Source organism: Nylanderia fulva, unplaced genomic scaffold, assembly GCF_048542155.1.
Source record: "Nylanderia fulva isolate GAGA-0341 unplaced genomic scaffold, ASM4854215v1 Scaffold66, whole genome shotgun sequence".
Classification (NCBI taxonomy): Eukaryota; Metazoa; Arthropoda; class Insecta; order Hymenoptera; family Formicidae; genus Nylanderia; species Nylanderia fulva.
Genome location: NW_028190764.1, coordinates 121,071 through 140,687, shown reverse-complemented (window position 1 = coordinate 140,687; position 19,617 = coordinate 121,071). Strand labels below are relative to the sequence as shown.

The 19,617-nt window shown below is 35.1% G+C and overlaps 1 protein-coding gene across 1 annotated transcript in view; it reads right to left on the bottom strand.

Moving 5' to 3' along the window:
• LOC114933938 (lachesin) overlaps window positions 1-19,617 on the bottom strand; it is a 68,425-nt gene that overhangs the window by 8,760 nt on the left and 40,048 nt on the right. Inside the window, exons 4-9 of the mRNA XM_029306527.2 lie at window positions 19,325-19,510; window positions 10,050-10,133; window positions 6,205-6,328; window positions 3,544-3,681; window positions 3,304-3,426; window positions 939-1,109 (exon numbers count right to left, since the gene is read on the bottom strand). Of these exons, the coding sequence (XP_029162360.1) occupies window positions 939-1,109; window positions 3,304-3,426; window positions 3,544-3,681; window positions 6,205-6,328; window positions 10,050-10,133; window positions 19,325-19,510 (826 nt within the window). The remainder of the gene's footprint in view (window positions 1-938; window positions 1,110-3,303; window positions 3,427-3,543; window positions 3,682-6,204; window positions 6,329-10,049; window positions 10,134-19,324; window positions 19,511-19,617) is intronic.

Below are 19,617 nucleotides of genomic sequence, written 5' to 3'. Positions count from 1 at the left end.
TGTAACCGAGCTGCAACGCGCGGCAAAAAGTCGTTTCCGCGCCATAATTTTGTTTGCTGCGAATAGTCGAGAGCCTTGTTATCCGGACGTATTTAAGATCGCTTCGTTCGCAGCCACGCAGCGACGTGCGGAATGTTTTGCAAGGTGCGGTAACGTAATTCGGAAACGTACTTCTGTAAGGAAATCCCGGTGTCTCGTGCTCTTCTTTAACGAAACTGAAATCCGGTCATAATTGGCAAAAGCTACTTAAATATCGGGAATCGAAAAAAGTTGGCAAATCAAACTTGTGACAAATTTATACATCCGAACTACATTTTTTAACTTAATGCTATAAATAAATTTCACTTATCTCTATGCGATTTTATAGCTGTCAAGAGAATTTGAAATTTTGATGAAAATTGTGTTTATGTATATTTGTTGCGAATAGCTGCATGTAAATCTGATTGTCAAATTCGCGTAGCGGGTAGCTCCCGCGGAGCAATGCTATTCCAAAGAAACTCAGTTGTTATCAGCTGTAACGTGCAGAAAATTAATCCCGGCGGGCTACTTATAAGTACAATAATTCATTCACAGTTTACAGAGCAAACCTCTCACCGTCGACCTCTCTCGTGCAATTATCTACGGATCTATTTGCAGGTTTTATTTCACGGTACGAATCTTAATCCTAGCGTTACGACTATCTGAAGGAACAAAAAGAAGGAAAGAGAAAGAGAGAGAGAGAGAGAAGATAAAAAAAACATATAGTAGGAAAAGAAGTGGGATTATTCGCGAATGTACACGTGTACATATCTACATCAGTGAAATGCGGCGCGGATAAAACGCTATTCTCCCCCGCGTTTTAGACTTGCGTTTCGTCGAATAATCGAATTAGGTATTCTTTATGGGGTTCTCCCGGAAAACTTCGTTTGATAACGGTCGAAAACGCGCTGTGTACTCACCGTATAATCGAATACTGCTCTCGACCTCGCCGAGGGAATTTTTGGCCGCGCACCGGTACGTTCCCACGTCCTGTTTCTGCAGGTTCCGGATGGTGAGGATCATCCGGACCTCGAACGGTGACTTCGGGACCGTTTGCACGTCGTGTCTGACGCTGGTTATTATCATCGCACCTTGGGAACAAAAGCAAAGAGCATACTTAATTATTCCATCGTGATCCGATGGTTAGGAAATTGCGCGTTATTTCTCTTCGAGAATGCTGCTTGCGAGCACCCGGCATTTTTTCTCGATTAATTTTATGCGACACAAAAAATCTTCATTATGAATTTTGCTGAAAAATGCGGAGTGTTTTATTCCAACGCAGGAAAAGGGAGACCGAAACTGGAAATAGATATACAAACTCCTCTCGTATAAATATTCGCGTAAAATACACAAATTATAAAATTATAATCTCTCTCTCTCTCTCTATATATATATATATATATATATTTTTCCGATGCAATCGTGTCACACATTTTTTAATTTGACGGATCTCGCAAATCTCGTTCCGGGGTTCGAATATAATTATTCCATTCACTTGTTTCAATAAAAATTGTTTCAACAATTTATATAATATATATCAATTATTATATACACATTTGTTGAATTATTTCAATTAAATTCTGAAATATTTTCACGCTATGCATAGTAAGCAGTTGAAGGTAAGAGGTTACGTCTCTTGCCATAAATAAGACATCTCGCCCGTTTCCTGCTATGCTTTCTTATTACATGTTGAAACAGTTGCATATAATGGGAAACAAGTGAAAGGTATCTTCCACGCGAGACGAAATTGCATACGAATGCATTGGAGCGAGGAACCCCCGGATAGCTGAGCGTGTGTTAAACTGGGAGGACGTCTGGCTCTTGCGAGGCGAAATCCACTGCGAGGATATTTCCGCGAGTCTGGAGAGAGATAAGTAGTATTCTCTCTCTTATGTCTATCTAAAGTTTTCTTGACGAATTCTGAATCAAGGTGTATTATTATACGCCGTCGCGATATATATATATATATATATATATATATATATATATATGTAATTGTGCTTTTCGTTGACATATTATGCGTGATTTATACGGCACAGAAATAGTTGGCATTTTATCAATATATAGCTGGAAAAAAATGAGAACAAGTTGATTGCTCTTATGTTGAGTGAGAGAATTTTTAGATTTTATACAAAAAAAAGAAAGAAGGAATAATTAAATTATCATCTTTTTCATTCATACGAATTTAGAACATGTTTCCAATTACACAAATATTTCTGGAAGCTGATAATACTCCAATGCATCGTCTAATATCGGAATCACCTAAACTAAAATACGGTCTATAATCGGATTTGTCATGCGAGAGTAATTAACGTTGGAGCATTTCTCCGTTAGTTATAGTCGGTAATTAGTTAACAAGCCAATCGCTGTAACGGACTGTACTACTTGTGGTAACAATGTGCTAGCCAAACGCAGATATATATATATATATATATAGATTACATTCGCATATATACGTACGAGTTGAAAGATATTCCATAAATTATACTTATTGCATTTCAACGATAATTTTGTTTTGCGTGAAAGTGAAAATTGTAACGTAAATTAATTATTATTACAATTAATTAATATATTTTGTGAATGAAAAAAAGAAAAGAGAACTGAGTTATTAATGTAATTTGAAATATATATTAGAATATTTAATTGATAAATAATAGTATTATATGTACATATGGATCGAGATTAAAAATTAAAAAGTACGGAGGATTTATAAGCTTTAAAGTTACGTTTATTTTTATTAGATTGTCATAATTATTCACATAAATTGATTTATTTTAAATTGTATTTTGATTTCCTTCAATATCTTAGTAATTGCATTTTATTTCGTATAATTCAGGAAATATAATCAAAGAAATCAAATTATCGGTATTATATTGTGAATAATCAAATATTTATATCTCGTACAATAATATATTTATTTTCTTTCTCTTTTATTTCTTTAAATAAGCTTTCTTGTATAAATTTTTTCCTATCCATTAAGTGTCCTTAATGGATATACTTAAAACTACTGAGATATTGATAGCAATCGGATTGCAATTTATATACAATTTTAGAACCAATCTATACGGAATAATTACGGTCTGATAAACATATAATAAATTGATAAAATATTTCCAATATAAGCAATAATAAAGAATGTGCCCATACGGACAATATATTTTAAATTATAAAATTGATAAACATTGATGAAATTTTTCAAATACGATGATTACGTAATATATTGCGTTAAAACATCATTCGCGGAACAATAGTGCGTGTTTTTTTTTTAAGCGAATATTATCTCACCCTTCGGGTCCTTGACCCAGTAATTAATCGACATTGGGGACGCCTCAACGAAACATTCTAGGACCACGTCGGTCGCCAAAGGCGCGCCGACCAGCTGATTGGGCACGTGAATCACCGGCGGAACTGTAAATCGAAATTGGAAGATATGCGTTGCATTTGTTGGAGTTTCTTGGCATAAGAGGAATCGAGATACACGCGATACCCGGTCCAACGATTTGGACGGCAAACACTATTACTCACAATGTACGTTGATATAAATACGTTTGCTGACCGCGGGCGGAATCCCGTTGCTGGCGATGCACAGATAAACCCCCATCTCGTTTCTCGAGATCTTCGTCAGCTTCAGCTCCTCGCCCAAAAACTCGGACATCGGAGACACTGGGAACAGTGTACGTTTGAACCGAGTATATTCGATATATAGATCGTGCGCGCGCAGTACTCTCGACCGTACTTGAAATTATAAGATTTCTTTACTTAATACAACAAAGTAAGAGTTCTATTTTGAAATTCAATCGACTTAATTTATTGATTCATGTGCGCGATTTATTTTTGTATTTTTAAATAGCGTAAATAATTTAATAAAAAAAATCTCTGTTCTCCATAGTTATTTTCTGCAAATCGGGCTATAAATTATTATTTATATACATTAAAATTACTTAATATTACTTTATTTTCTTCAAAATGTAATTATACGAGCAAAGTTTTATTAGATATGATAAAGTGAAAAAATTATTTAGTGATTAATGAAGATGTGATTATTTTGTCGAGAAAGCTAATGATTGGATAGAATAAAGTTGAATACTTGAAAAGTTAATAAACTTGAAAGAGGGAGAACGCACTTTCTGGCTTTATCAAAGTTAATTTTTTTCCTAACAATTGCATAATAATTATACTAACTCGATCGTTTATTTTTTATGACAGAAACATTAACTGACAAGTTATTGTTTTTGTAATTCAATGGAGGGCAACCATTAAATATAGAAGAATGAAAAAAGAATGTAGAGCGAACAAGCTATTATAAAAACAGACGATGATCAATAAAATAACAAACGCGCTTAATGATATTATATTCGCGCATTTAATTACCAATATTTTGTTGTAAAATATATAATATACGTAACATTTCGCATGCTACACTTTTAATACGAATTCGTATTTACGATTTATAAAGTTATTTATATCTTGAAAAAAAGAATTAAAAAATGGTATGTATACTTTTTGCATGAAATTTGAGGCGCATATTCGTAATGGCTTGGTATAAATTAATGAAAACAAGCAATTTGACTAAGTGACTCGGTATATTATATACTGACGAGTGTTTTCAAATGCAAACAACACGAAGCGGAGCACGCGAATAAGACGTGCGCAATTTATTGCACCTGCAACTATTCCCTGCCGCGAAATATCGTAAACAAACGCACGAACTCTCTTCTCACCTGCGACCTCGTTACATTACGTTGCAATTTAACTCGTAAACTTTCTCAAAGATTCTCCGTCTACCGTGTATATTTTTTTTACCCGGCCCTATTAATTACGCGAAACCAATACGAGTGTTCTACGTTCTGTTCGCGTCCTACGCTGCGCTGTGAACTTACTCGAAGTATCGTAAAGTATCAAGGAACGAAACGACTTATTATTCCTTAAGTAATATTTTATTCTTTGTTCATACTTGGAAATTACTTTTCCGAAAATAATATTTTGGGGCAAAGAAGAAATTGAACGATGGGAGATCGATTAAACGCAGATGAAATAAAGCAGCTATACTTTTAGAAAACGCGTTACATTTGATAGATATTATCCGAAATAATTCCAAAAAAAATGTATAATGATGATGAGTTTTAAATAACGAATTCGAAAAATAATAGAATTTATAGGACGAGCAAATTACACAATTCTTAGCGTTGTTACCGCTTTCGTTCCTTTATTTTTTTTTCGCATTTTAATACGAAATGTCCGCGTCATTAGACGGTGGTCGCGAAACCGGTAGACTCTTCCGGCATGACTTTGATAATCACTGCGATTGTAATGCCGACAATAAGCCGTAGAGTCGGGTCGCCCGGAGATGCAAGATCGCGCCCGGTATATATGCTGCATCCATCGGTTGCAACGGCATGCATCCTTGCTTTAGACCGCGTCGACAGTGCGGCGAAATTTGCCTGCTATTAGTAACACCATACGCTGAAGTGAATACTAAATATATCGTTTAACTGGGACTGGCAAGACGGCTGAGAGAGCAAAGCGGGATGGTTCGCGAGTCCGGATCAACACGTCTGACTATTTTACATTCGAACTACTTGAAGGGATCCGCAGTGACTTTGTTCCACCGGACGAAATTTTCACGCAAATGTATATAATTCAATTTGTTATATTTGTTTGATATAAAGAACTAAGTTTTCCAATTGGTTGAAAGTTAAAGAATTGATATCATCAAACAAATTTTAATGAATAGAAATAGAAAACTTGTTAATTAAACCAGTCGAAAAAATACAAATTCTCGATAAATTGCGAAACGTTCATTCCAACGCTAATTATTACGAAGAAAAAAGAAACACGGAAGATAGACGGCGCGTGTTCCACATAATTGGGCCAATATTAAATTCGACATTACGACTTAACGATCCGTGGAATGTCGACGGCGCGGCCGGCCATTCAGCAGAAGTCGCACCAGCGAGGGCTGCATCATCTCAAGGAGCATCAGCGGAATCGGTTTCCGGGGCGAAATTCGTCTTAAAGTACGGAAACGGCGGTTCTTAATGAGGGAATTTGAATACTAACGGGATCCCCGCGGGAGCAGCGCGGTATGCGCGCGCGCTTAAGGAAAACATAATTGTATATTCCGCGTTTCTATATCGGCGAAACGGTGCGGTACGGCGAGGGCGTGCCATCTATATTAAATCTTACCTTGAGACTTCTGGTTCGGGGCGCTTCCTGCAAATGGCTCCCGAATTATAATGTTCCTGCCGTCTTCTCGGCGCCAGGATACGCGCGGCTCGGGTACGCCTCTCGCCCGGCACGTTAACTTCACCTGTACGTGTTATGAAACCGGAATTATAAAGAGAAGCGAGTTCGTTATTGCACTCCACTCTAATGCCATGCTTCACCAAAATATATATTTGGAAATATAAACGAGGGAGAGAGAGAGAGAGATGCGCGCAATCTCCGTCTCTCTATGTAAAACACGTACGCGCTAGGGACGTTTGTCCGAAACAATGGCGGCTCGCGCGGATATTCGAGCGGAAAACGAATCTATGGTCGCGAGGGGCATGAAATATCCGGCATTGGGATTTTTTTTTTTTTTTTTTTTTTTTTTTTTTTTTAGACGGTTATTAGCTCCGCCGCGTGCGCTCGCAACACGGCCAATTTTATCGAAACCTTCTCGAATTCTCGTTAACGGATGTTCAGTTTAACCATATTTTTGCTTCTGGGCGGCCTAAATAATCGAACGAATATCGAGCTATTTTGGGATGAATGACGTCAGATACTATATGAAATCGGCTTGATTTTACAGAATTTGTCGTCGCGGCGTGTTTCTATAGATTCGCGAGATCGATTATGAATATATATCGGCTCGATTCTCATCAGTTACCGAGTTATGGATGTTCGAAATGAACGCAAAGGGATGGGTGGAGTTGCGAGTTGCGAAACACGTACGCGGGAATGAATATCTGTGTGTTCTACAATGGAAAATATAAACGGCGTGTTGACAATTAACGACACGACACGTGTCGCAGCATACTGCACTGTTTGTTGGCCTGCATTCTACTGACACGTTGCCTGTTGGTTTGCAATATCTGTGACGTTTTTAGATGAATATCGTGTTAGCACGATTTCGAGGTGTAATGCAAGTTATTGCATACATATCGTATAGTTTGCATAGCTTCAAAAAAACAGAAAGTAACTTTTGCTTACTTGATTCCTTTTAAAAAACTTTTAAAGCGGCGTATAAATTTATAGAAATGCATATAAAATTAATTAAACATACCTATTGTGATACTTGACTCTAAAATTCTGGTTATGTCATAACAATCTAATTTATTGAAAATACTCTTTAAAGATTTAAACAATATCAGACGGATAATATAAACACATAGATTACATTAATATTTTATTAACATTTTTATTATTTATGTCACATTATTTTGTTATTAATATTATATCTGAGATAAGATTGGAAATATTTATTTTATTGAGATGTAAGTACAAAATTGATACAGCATATCAATATTTCATGTAAGATTTTTTTAAGTTAAATTTATATTTAATTTTTGAAATAAATAAAAGCATTATATATATTTCGAAAAAAACATATAAAAGAAAATAAAACATTTATTGAAAAAGTATTTTCTGTTTTAAAGTTTGAAGAAACTTTTACAACATTTTGCCAGAAATAAATTTTGAAATAAGAAAGATAAAGTTTGAAAATGTTGTAATCTCATGTAATCAAAATTTATTAGGATATGGCATGAAAACATGTTTGCACGATGAAAAAATACGTCATGAAAAATTTTCTAGTGTGGATTTGCTTAGATTTTTTCATGAGAGTCTGGTAAATATAGAAGAGAAAAAGAGAGAAGAAAGAGAAGTAATAAACAGTTATAGGTCACCAAAATTATTTATTTATCTCAGTGAACACAGATTGTACCACCAGGAAACAAATTCACAACCTCATATCTCGATTAAAATTTCAATTTTTTATGAACTTTATCTAGTGTGCCGGATCAACAGAAATTCTAACTTTTTTTGAATGTTATCGCGACAATTGGCAACCACTATTGAATTTATTGCTGTTGAATATTGTATCTATTAAGGATATCAAATTGGGAATGGATGCGCATAGTTTGTAAAGCAAAAATTATTTAACAGATACATAAAACAATATACGCTGAAAAAAAGTTGTTAACTAGACTAAACCGTTCAACTAAATAACTATTTTGTTAATTGAACATATATTAGTATTTCAGTCAAATATGTTATATTTAATTTAAATATTTTTTACTTTTTTACACGTTCAAGCATTAGAAAATACAAATTAACTGTGAAGCTACTACAGCTTATGTAGACAAAAAAATTTGTTTAAAAACGCGAGAATAATTTTATTTTATCGCATAAGGAAAAAATCAAAATTCACAATGTAATTCTACCATTTTTCGAGTAAATAAATTTTATGTTTCAGGCAGACTATAGACTATATATAACGTTCTGCCGTAACAAAAGGAGTACGATACGATATTTAGACGCATGTCCCGACAATCTCGTCAAAAGAGGTAGAAAGTAACTTATACAAACTGACAGTAGTACAATTTTCTGTATATAACCCAACTGCGGAAGCTTATTATAATAGAAGTACTCGCTATATGCGCGTCAGTATAATTTCAAAGTTTAAAATGGTCCACGATGTAGTGGGGCGGCGCCGTATAGTTGCTGTCGCGTCTTCGTAAAAGCGTCCTGTCAGACATTCTGAGAGAAGCGCGCAATATTCTTTACCCGGGCGACACCGTCGGCCATGCGCGCGGAAAAACGCGAGGATGAGATGAGGTATTCGCTAAAATTGCACGGCTGCCATGGAATATGAATTGTGAGCAACAGGTATATTTATAAGCTTATTTCCACTGATGGCTTACTTACATCCGCGCGAAACATCAAGATTGGCTGTAACACGTGTACAACGTCGCGTCCTCGGAATTAATGCGCGAAGAAAATTAGCGGAACGAATAAATTATTGCACTTATAAGAGTCGCGAAAACATGTCCATATCTTTTTCTTCCGCAAGAACAAGAGAGCTAATCATCGAAATATTACACATTTTTTCGTTCTGAACAAACGCTTGAAATAAAATTATACTATTAATAAATAAAAAGACATTTAATAAATAATAATTACAAGTTATACTGTATAATAATGTTAAAATAGCACTTGCAACAGGTGTACAAAATTACTAACTATGAATTATATCGTAAAGTATATACACCAACACACTATATTCGTTTTTATGCTTAAATTGCTGTTGACGTCTTTCTAAATATGACAATTAGTTTGTAGATTTAATAGTAACGCGTCAGCGTACGACAAGTACATTCACAAGTTAATATTTTTAAGTCGGTATCATTATAGACTTTCTGACGATTTAAGCATCTTAGCAGTAACACCAATCTCGTGTTCAAGACGTTAATGACGACGAATAGCGGAAGTTGCAAGTTATTTGTAGACTCACAGCCGCGAGCCGTTGCACACTCGTGGCGCGTATTGCCCTTCTCCGATATAGATTTCTCCGACATGAATCAAGCGGAATAACGTTGCCCTGATAATTTACTACAGACGTAAATCAGCCCCACATTTGTAAGTAATAAACCATCGTTTATTCATGACGGCTTCTGCACGGGGTAAATTATTTAACGACCTCCGGCCTAGCATCGCGCCATAGCGCATCTTTCTTCCTGGCATATTTATCCGCAAATTTATTCCCGCATGCTGATGAATACTTTGAAATTGAGTCGAAAGTTAATTGTTGACCTAAAGCAACATTCGTTTGATATTGACGGTGTATTTTTAACGGAACGGTATAATAGAAAAATATTATTTGTCGTGAACAAAACTCTTAATCACTAGTGATCAAAGATCTTTCTGAATTCAATATAATTGATATAAAAAAATGAGTAATTTACAAAAACATATATATATATATATATATATAATAACGTAATAATTATAAGTAACAGATAATAAAAAATTTAAAAAAAAATACTTACCTGGCCACCCTCGCCTACCATCATGTCACTCGATGTAGCTTCAGGATCGAAATCGGGTGGCACGACAATCGACAGCATACCTGTCTGAAAAAAAAAACAGATGATTTGTAATTAGTATTAATATAAACGAGAACGGTTAGTGAGACGGAAAGTTTACTTAATTATTGAAGCTATTTTATTTTAATTATATAATATAATAAGTAAAATAACTATAACTTTATATTCCTCCTTTTTTCTCTGTTATTTTATTTTACTGTTGTTACAGATTCGAACTTAAATTATTGACTATAAATATATAATAATTTTTTATCACAAATATTTTATAATATCGTATATTACAATGAAACTATTCAAATGTGAGAACATTACGTCGCGCGATCTATTTACATTTTTTACGATTGGTGAATTTTAATTAACGCATACATATAAATTTTCACAGTGATAACTTGAGAGAGAGAGAGAGATTTTACAAAGCGCATAGAGCTATAATTATATCTAACTTTAATCATATTCTACAAAAACTTAGTACGCGGTTGAAAGAGAGAGAGAGAAATTTTTTTTTCATTAATATAATATGGTATTGCGTGCAAATGTGACTCATCCTATGTTCCGCGTTGATAACAACAAGCGAATCAGAAGTGATGACATATAGCTCACTTTATTTCCCTCGTCGCGGTATATATGACGCTGTCATGGAAATAGTGTTTAAAACAACCGGATTCTCTCGCGCTGGAAGAGTTGAGAGAGACATAAATAAAAATGCGAAATTAATGGAAAACACGTATTTTTTATTCTTCGCAGAGTGCACTTAATTTTTTAAGACTAATTAAATAACTGCACTTGGCAAAAGTCAAGGTAATATTATCGACTCATATGAGATACTGAAATTTTATTTCTGAACATAATATAAGAATGCGCGAAATTATTTTTTTTTTTATTCATTCTACGTCAGTTTTTTTCCCCATTTTTCGTTACATTAGTAGATTACGAAGTACGGATGTAAGGCAGTTGGATAACGCGAGCGTCTCTAAATCTCGAGTGTCTTGCTCCCGATATACTTCAGCCCGACGTTGGGGTAACGTATTATGGTCGTGCAACCTGCTGACGTTGCTGGTGCGGATGTCGGTGTGTATCGCGGGTTATTCGTTAATTAACGGCGCGTGGTAGCGTCAAAACATCATAATCACTAATCGGCATCATCATTCTTGCACGTCCCGACGTTCAATAATCACGCGCGTGAGTTATACGCAAAAATCGTGACTTTTAGCCATAACCCATCCGTTCTATTAGTAGTATTTACTTTTTATTTACTTTCTACTACGAAATACACGATTATTTCCTAATGATTGTAATATTTTTATTTATTTTTAATACACGTATCAAAGTATTATCTGACGAATTACAGCAGAAATTATCGATGAAGTTAAGGGGATGTAAGGATAGATTCAGCTATAAATCTATTTATTGGCTATACGGATTGTTTTTTACCAGAAATTAGAATTATTCGCCCTTTGTTAATATTAATACTTTAATTTGTACAGGAAAAAGACTTATCAATCTGTATATAGTCTTATATATTTTGGCTATAGAATTATGAATTCTAAGATTTCTATAATTAAGATATATGAGACTATACAGATTGATAAGTCTTTCCTGTACAAAATAAAGTATTAATATTAATAAAGGGCGAAGCGTTCTAATTTCGGGTAAAAAAACAATCCGTATTATAGCCAGTAAATAAATTTAGTAAATAATTTAGTAAATAAATTTCAAGGATGTTCAGCATCACCTTAACAGCGAATCTTGATTTTAAGATGTAGTGGAATTTAAATCACGTTATATATATATATATATATATATATATATATATATGTTACGAGAGTTTTACGGCTCCATTGTTCGGAGAGAACACTAAACTAATGCTTGACGCAATAGAAATGCCGGATGTACATCACATTTTCTCGCAAAGTGTAAAATAATCCTTCAGGACAAAGGCGCTACCTTACGCATTCGACTCTTATCAGAGCACGCGCGCTTACGGAGGCGTTATCACGTTATAATTTCCGAGCGAGGTGACAGCAGTAGGAAGCGCGATAGAGAGTCGCGGAGCAGAAGGAGGATCAACCTCGCACATCTCTGTGTTCGGGAGACTTTTGTCGGTCGTATGTCAACCCACGAGGCGTCAGGACGAGTGCAAGGCCTCTCTCTCTCTCTCTCTCTCTCTTTCGCCTCCTGCTGTTCTCCGTCACTTCTCTATATCTTTCCCGCCGTGTTCACTTCTCCTCCTCGATTCTCCTCGTTTCACCTGCGATTTAAAGGAAACTCCACACACGTCGCTCTCTCTCTCTCTCTTGTCTTCGCAAGACGCGGAGGCACGAAGTGTACGCGCAATTACGAGGATGTAATCCACGCCACGACGAAACTTCAATCGTTATAACCGAGTTGTCTGGCAAGCCGCCGCTGTAGAAACAGCCCTCTCGACGAATGCAAACTGCGTACCTACCTACCCTATCACAGCAATGGCAATGACGAGACACGTGCTCGAGCGCGTAAACTCATACGTGTTGCCGTTGAATTGTGCGAAATTACTTTATTCTTTCGCACTCGCGCGAATTGTAAATTAATTATTACGCCTGGGGATCAATGTATTAGCAATCGTGACTGAGTCTGATCGAATATCTGTTTTTAGAGTCAGTAATAATTAATTAATTAAATTTGAGTTGTTTACATTTCTCTTTTAATATTATAAATAATAACCCAATTTTTTGAAGCTAGTTTGTTTTTAATCTACATCAATAAATAAGCAAAATAAGTCTTTATGGCACTTCTCATTAAGAAAATATAGGAGCGTCATAAAAATATACAAAGACAAATATAAGGGGAGTTTAGTAAATCAATATTGTAAATGGGATATCAATTATGGTTAATGTGGAAGATCATTTTGTCTTACAAAGTGTATCAGAGGGTAAACACTTTCGCGCAAACAACACGCCCGTTGAGACCCATTATCGCTTGTTAGCCAGATTCGCATTATAGGATTAATTTGTAAGTATGCGCGCAATTTCTCTCAGCGTAATCGCGAACATACGTATATAACTATGAGAACATTATTTCCTAATAACTAATTGTATCGTTGAACGAAACCAAAATAATTCTGCTCTCTTGTATTTGTAAAATATTCTGCATACTGAAGTATTATAAAAAAAAAGAGTTATAGATATCGTGTTTGCTTCAAATTGTATTAATTGATTGAAATATTAAATTCGTATCTCTGTTGTCCCTGTCATAATCTATCAAGATAGATGATTCATTATGGGTAAAATAAAAATTGACAATGAATGAAGAGATTATATGTACAATCATAGTTAAACAATTGTCACATAATAATTAATCAGAAAATGTTATCATAATTGTGATGGAGAACGAAATTATTTTAGTTAATCGTAATAATTCTTAATTAATAAATAAAATTTTCAAGTGGTACGGACAAGATTTACGACTCACGTTGACATTATTACAAAAACTGTAGAAGACCTTTACAAGGGATATATGGTAGTTTCGCGAGATTCGATTTAATTATTCGATTAAATCAGTGCGTTTCGCGTCGCGTCAGAATTATGCAGATAACCCCGAAGAAGTGACGCGAAATTTCAAGAAAGACGACGCACAAGTCGACGCGCAAGCCGACGTCTCTACGTACGTACACGTAAATTTTATCAGACACGCAGTCGGAATTATAAGCGACGCGCGAAGGGCGATGCCATATATTCGGCAACGAGCGAGGAAACATAGTTACGAGAGGCGAGACTCTGCATCCTTCGTGGAGTACGAGACTCTATCGTGTTTTAACTGTTGCTATACATATATATACATACATGCGCGAATGAGGCAGAAAAGAGAAAGGAACGAGGATCTGATAGTGGGAAAGTCAAATTTACGGAGGAAAAATTTATTCGTGCAGAAGACAATTCATTATTTCGACGGACGGCTGATTTTTAACGATTTAATAAGCGTGCACGGGAAAAGCTTCATGTTATAAATTTTCGAGAATTTTTTAAAATTATATTAGAAAATGTGCGATAATAGTAAAATATGTGACATGTATATTTTTTTACTTATATATCTATCTTCGCACGTTGTTTTTGTGATTTTACATACGTCATTTTTTTTTTAAATTATCTTTTGATTTGTTTTCAATCGAATTGCAGATTTGTTCTGACAAATCACTGGTCTGACTACTTGCGGTAAAACTTGTTTAATTTAGAAGATAAAGATGCAAAAAAGGCACCTATACATGGAAGAAAGAATATATGACGCGATGTAAATAAGAACCAGTATATTATAAAATAATAATTATAGAGAGTTCAGTCAAAAGATTTCACATTTGTTCACAGAACCTCTATATCTTGAAAAAAGATGTTATTTATATTATATTTTGTTCCCCTTGCGCAACCCTTATTTTCATGCTATATTTACTTTTTTCATAAATTCTTCCGATCGATTTGCCACGACACTATCAATCTTGTTCAGCAAAGTGCTCATTATTTAGCTTGGTATTTCGTAAAACAAAAGCGACAAGGGAGCGACTGACGAGCAGGACACCTTGCCCGCAACCGTGTCGCGTGTTACGTTCCGTGCACTATTTAAGATTACGGCTTTCTTCCTTCGCGAAAAGAGGGAAACTGCGACTAGCGAGGGAAGAGCTCGCGCGAATTCAATCCGAAATGTCGGAAAATTAGATCTCGGCTCGACTTCCAGCGGTGTCTCGCGCCGTATCACTTTGCCGGCAAGAGCCAAGTGTTACTTTAAGGCAACCAGACAACCACCGCGGCGGTCTCGACTCCGATCTCAGAAGAGAGACAAGGCAAATGTTATCCGAGGGTAGAAAGGACGAACGGAGAACTTACGGGCCGCTTAACTAAATTGGCTCGTTAAGTGTCTCCCTCTCTCTCTCTCTTGTATCGCGAGAAAAATTTCTCACGCTCGTAAAGCGACATTTTCGCGCACGCCTAATTGCTGTCTAAGTTAAATTTAAGCGCCGTGCATTTAAAGGGACGAGCGCACGAATTTTGAGTACTTGTTTACTTGATTGTTCGTAGTTATTCGATTATTCGAACGAATTTGTTGTGTGCGCGAGCGCGGAAAATATACAAACGTGTAGCTTCGTTTAATCCCACAGACTCTCTCCATTGATATTTTTCACCGTTCGAAAGTCGATTTTATGCGCTGTATTTTTTTTATCAGCAATTACTACGCCGGCCGCGTGTAACAATTGTTTCACGCGATTTAATATTCCGATATCCTTTTCTAATAAAATATATACACGCAACCATATACATAAACAGGGTATTTTAAAACCGGCGAAAAAGTTTTTAATGACAGATTCTTGATATCATTTGGAGACGATTTTTTCTTGGTGAAAATATTGAGGAAGGCCATCATTTTTAACATGTTCCTAATTTATGCTATTATGTATCTTGATAATTAAGCCTTATATTAAACTGCTATTAAAGCAAACTCTATACCTAAAATTAATTGAAGAATGTACTTCTGTTAATATTTTATTTCCACAAGGCTTAGATTCCAAAGAAGCCTTTATTTTCAACTGCTCATAATTCAAAATTCATTGGCGTCTCGACATTTTCGCCAGTTGTAAAACACCCTGTATATTATACGAGGGTGTTTTTTTGAAAGACCCTAGTATATTATATTCGGAGGGATGTGCAGGATTTAAGCGATGCTCGCGTTATTCATAAATGGATATTAGTGTTCCCGAACTGGCGAAGACGGCTCGTTAAGTTCCCGGGCTCGTTAAGTATGTCGCGGATCTGCCAGCCACGTGCACGCGAAATGCTTTCGATACTTGTACAGATTGTTATGTCGGCGGCAGAGCTAATACTCTCTCGTGGCAGAGCTCTCGGCGATAATACCGCCGCAGTTTGTGTGCTATCGCGCGTCACCGACGACGATTAGGCGACGGAAAGTATGGGGATGTGTAAACGAGGTTGCAGCGACTGTTGCTGCCTCTAATCGAGAGCGCTTTAGTTTCTCTCTCCAACATATATACGCAATTCTCTCTCTCTCTCTTCTTCCGTTCTTCCCTCTCTCATCATTTACGTCGCCCGAAGGTTTCGCCGGGAATATAATGAATGCGATGATAAATGCGATGTTTATCATAAACATAGAGTAAATCAATAATGTTATTAAACGAAAATTATATTTAATTATCATTAATTATTGTATTACTAATGTCGATGCGGTAGCTTGCATGGTTTGAAATTTTCAGCTTATTGATCATCAAATTCAATATTCTCTGTAAGTTTCATTTCGGATTTCTGAATTTTGAACCTCTTCTTTTATTTTGGTGGGAATATTCTCTCGCTACTTGGAAGTAAAAAATGAGATATTTCATATTGCGGATAAGGACTTAGTAAGGATTTCCGAAGGGTCTTCTAGGTTTCTAATGCGAATGCGATTGCGCACGTATTACAACCCCTGGATTATGTTAATGATAGTTAGCAAACTGAGACCGGGGTGATTAATTGCGTGAACCAAGTGAGACGTGGTCCGATTGTAACTGAGTAACTATCGATTAACTCATGCGCATCTTGGCACTTTGTCGATGTGGGCATTATTGGCACCGAATCGCTCGATTAATTGTTTTGTTGGGCAACTTATCGCAATCGATTTCCGCGATGTTCGCCGCGTTGCAGAAAAGCTCATTTGACGAAATATCTGCTCCTATTTTATTTTACTATCTCTTACTTATTAGCCAGAAACATAAAACTGAGTCTAAAAAAGTTGAGGAAATATTATTTTTGTATTCGAATTTCAGCTAAGTAACTTAATCGATTTAAAATATAAGAAGTATTTATATAAATAGAAATACAGAAAGACTTTTGATATGTATATATATATATATATATATATATATATCTTTAAACAAAATCTTTACATAGATATATAATTTTTATTTGCTGACTTTATGGACAGATCATTTTAATATGACATGCAAATTTACCATTTTTTCTTGGAAGTTATTCTGAAAAATACAGGAAACGTTAAAGATACGAAATACATTCAGTGATTCTTTTATAGAATCTCTATCGAAAAACCATCGTCTTTCGTGAAGTTCAAACTGGAGCGAAAGAAATCGTATTCCTTTTAAAGCCGATTGTCGCGGAATAGCATAGAATATTTACGCACGAGGACATATTATTATCGTTTCTTATGACGTATTTTATTGGTGATGTACGTAGTAATATTACGATAAGTCACTTCGATTTGACTTATTCTATTTTATGACTTCTTTCATGAAATAAAAGTTGATAAATTGGTATCAAATTTTTATCGAATATATGACAAAGTTTTGTCAATTTACACGTGATTGAAATAATATATATTTTTGGTGTATTTAATATTAGAAAATGAACTAGAAACGATATAAATATGCAAAATATTGGAATGTTTTTTATTACATAAAAATTTTGTTATTTGTGTGTTATCGTCAACATTTACTTATTTGGAATGTCCACAGAATGTATTTCATAATTAATGAATATTTTCTTTTACTGAAATAAAGTTAAAAAATTTACTTTATCCAAATTCATTAAACTTAATTTGGATGAAGTAAATGTCTTAACTTTATTTCAGTAAAGAATTATATATGTATATAATGTATTTATTTCGAGAGCTAATAAAAATATTCTTAATATTAATCTAATTTAGTTTGTAATTAATAGAATCACTCTTTTAAGTTTATGTAATTAAACAAATTCAAATTTGCATGAGCAACGTGAAATGTTTATAAGATCTTATATGTTTAATATATACATTTACACATGTATATAGCCATCAAATAAAATGTGTAATAAAATATGTGGCTAAATATAATATGAGAGACAAATGTGTGTGCCACATCGGAATTGTATGACCTTTTGACCATTGACGAATGTGTCCGCATGCTTTATCGACCTAAATACAGTCGTCGATAGGGTCGTTCCAATTAGTTATTTCACCGAGTTTGTTGGTTTGCCACGACTAATTTCAAACAAGAGCTATGCGTTTTCGAGTTTACTATATTGGGACAACATATTGAGATCAATAGTAATAAAATATAGATGTATGTATTAAAAGTATTGGAACTTATTAATTTTACTTATTAATTAAAGAGAAAGGGCGGATTTTATTTTAGATTTTAAATTTAAAAAATATAATATAAAAATATATAATAAATTTATTATAATTTAAATTTTTATATATTTTAAAATAACTATGCGCGAATAAGTGAAAATGGAATCTGTCATTTCTTAAAGACTTTTAAAAACTCGACGGTATCATTCTGGTAAGATAATCATAGGAGAAACGTAATTACCGGAAATGCTCGAAACGACAAATACACTATCGTTTCCGCGCCTAAGTAAATTCCGCGCGTTTCTAAAACTGCGGCAAACTGCTATTAGAAGCTCTCTCTCTCTTTCTCTCTCTCTCTCGGAACTTCCTAACGATACTTCCGTCACCGCAGTGTCGTCACGAAAGATTCTTCGTGAAACTTGCGTCTCGTTAGATTTACCCGCTGGCCAATATTAACGACGACGGAAGTAAAGGCGCGGTATGCCAGAAACGGACATTGCTCCCGAGATTCGAATAAACGGCGCAAACTTTGTAATTGAAGCGGGGAAAAGCTCGTGACGGAACCGGCTGGTTCACGTGATGCATCAGCAGCGCGAATAAATTGGTACAGTATTATTCATCGGTATGAGCATCCGCAAGGGAAAGAGCATTTGCCTCCCTCCCCTTCCTTGGAATTGGTAAAAAAATTGAACATTCGCTCTCCTGAATAAACCCTGGAATTTATTTGTATATTTATAATATAAAAAAATAAAAATAAAATAAGAAAAAAATTAAATGTCAAAAAATTAAGAAAGAAAAATTTTGCTCCCTCTGGAAAAAATCTTTGGAATCAGGAAAAAAATTAAGAATTTGTTCTCCTTTTGAATAAATACCGGAATTGATTTAATATTAAGAAATAAAAATAACAAAATGAGAAAAAAAATTTAATTCAAAAAGTTAAGAAAGGACAAAAAAAATAAGAAAAATAAAAAATTTTAATAATGCACCCCTCCCTGGAAAAAATCCTGCGGACGTCCATGTTCGTCGAATGATTTTAAAATATTAAATGCATTTAATCATGACTGTCATCTGTGCAAAATTAAAATATATAAATAATTTAAAAATCGACTCTGCACTATATATAATCAGAATTTTATACATACCTGACTCTTCATGGGATCCGTATTGATCTGACACATGTAAAGACCGCCGTCCTCTTTCTGAACGCCCTTGATGTGAAGATTCCACATACTGTGGTCGCTATGGGACACGGATATCCTCTGGTTGTGCGTGATCACGTGATCGTGTATCGCCTGAATCGCCTTCGTGTCCGCCTTTACCCAACCGACCTGGAACATCAATCGCCAGAAATCGAGATCTTAATAGGGGTGACGAGAGATAGATTGATAGGTGGAGTGAAATATATAGAGAGAGTCGCGCGCTACCGGAAATCGCG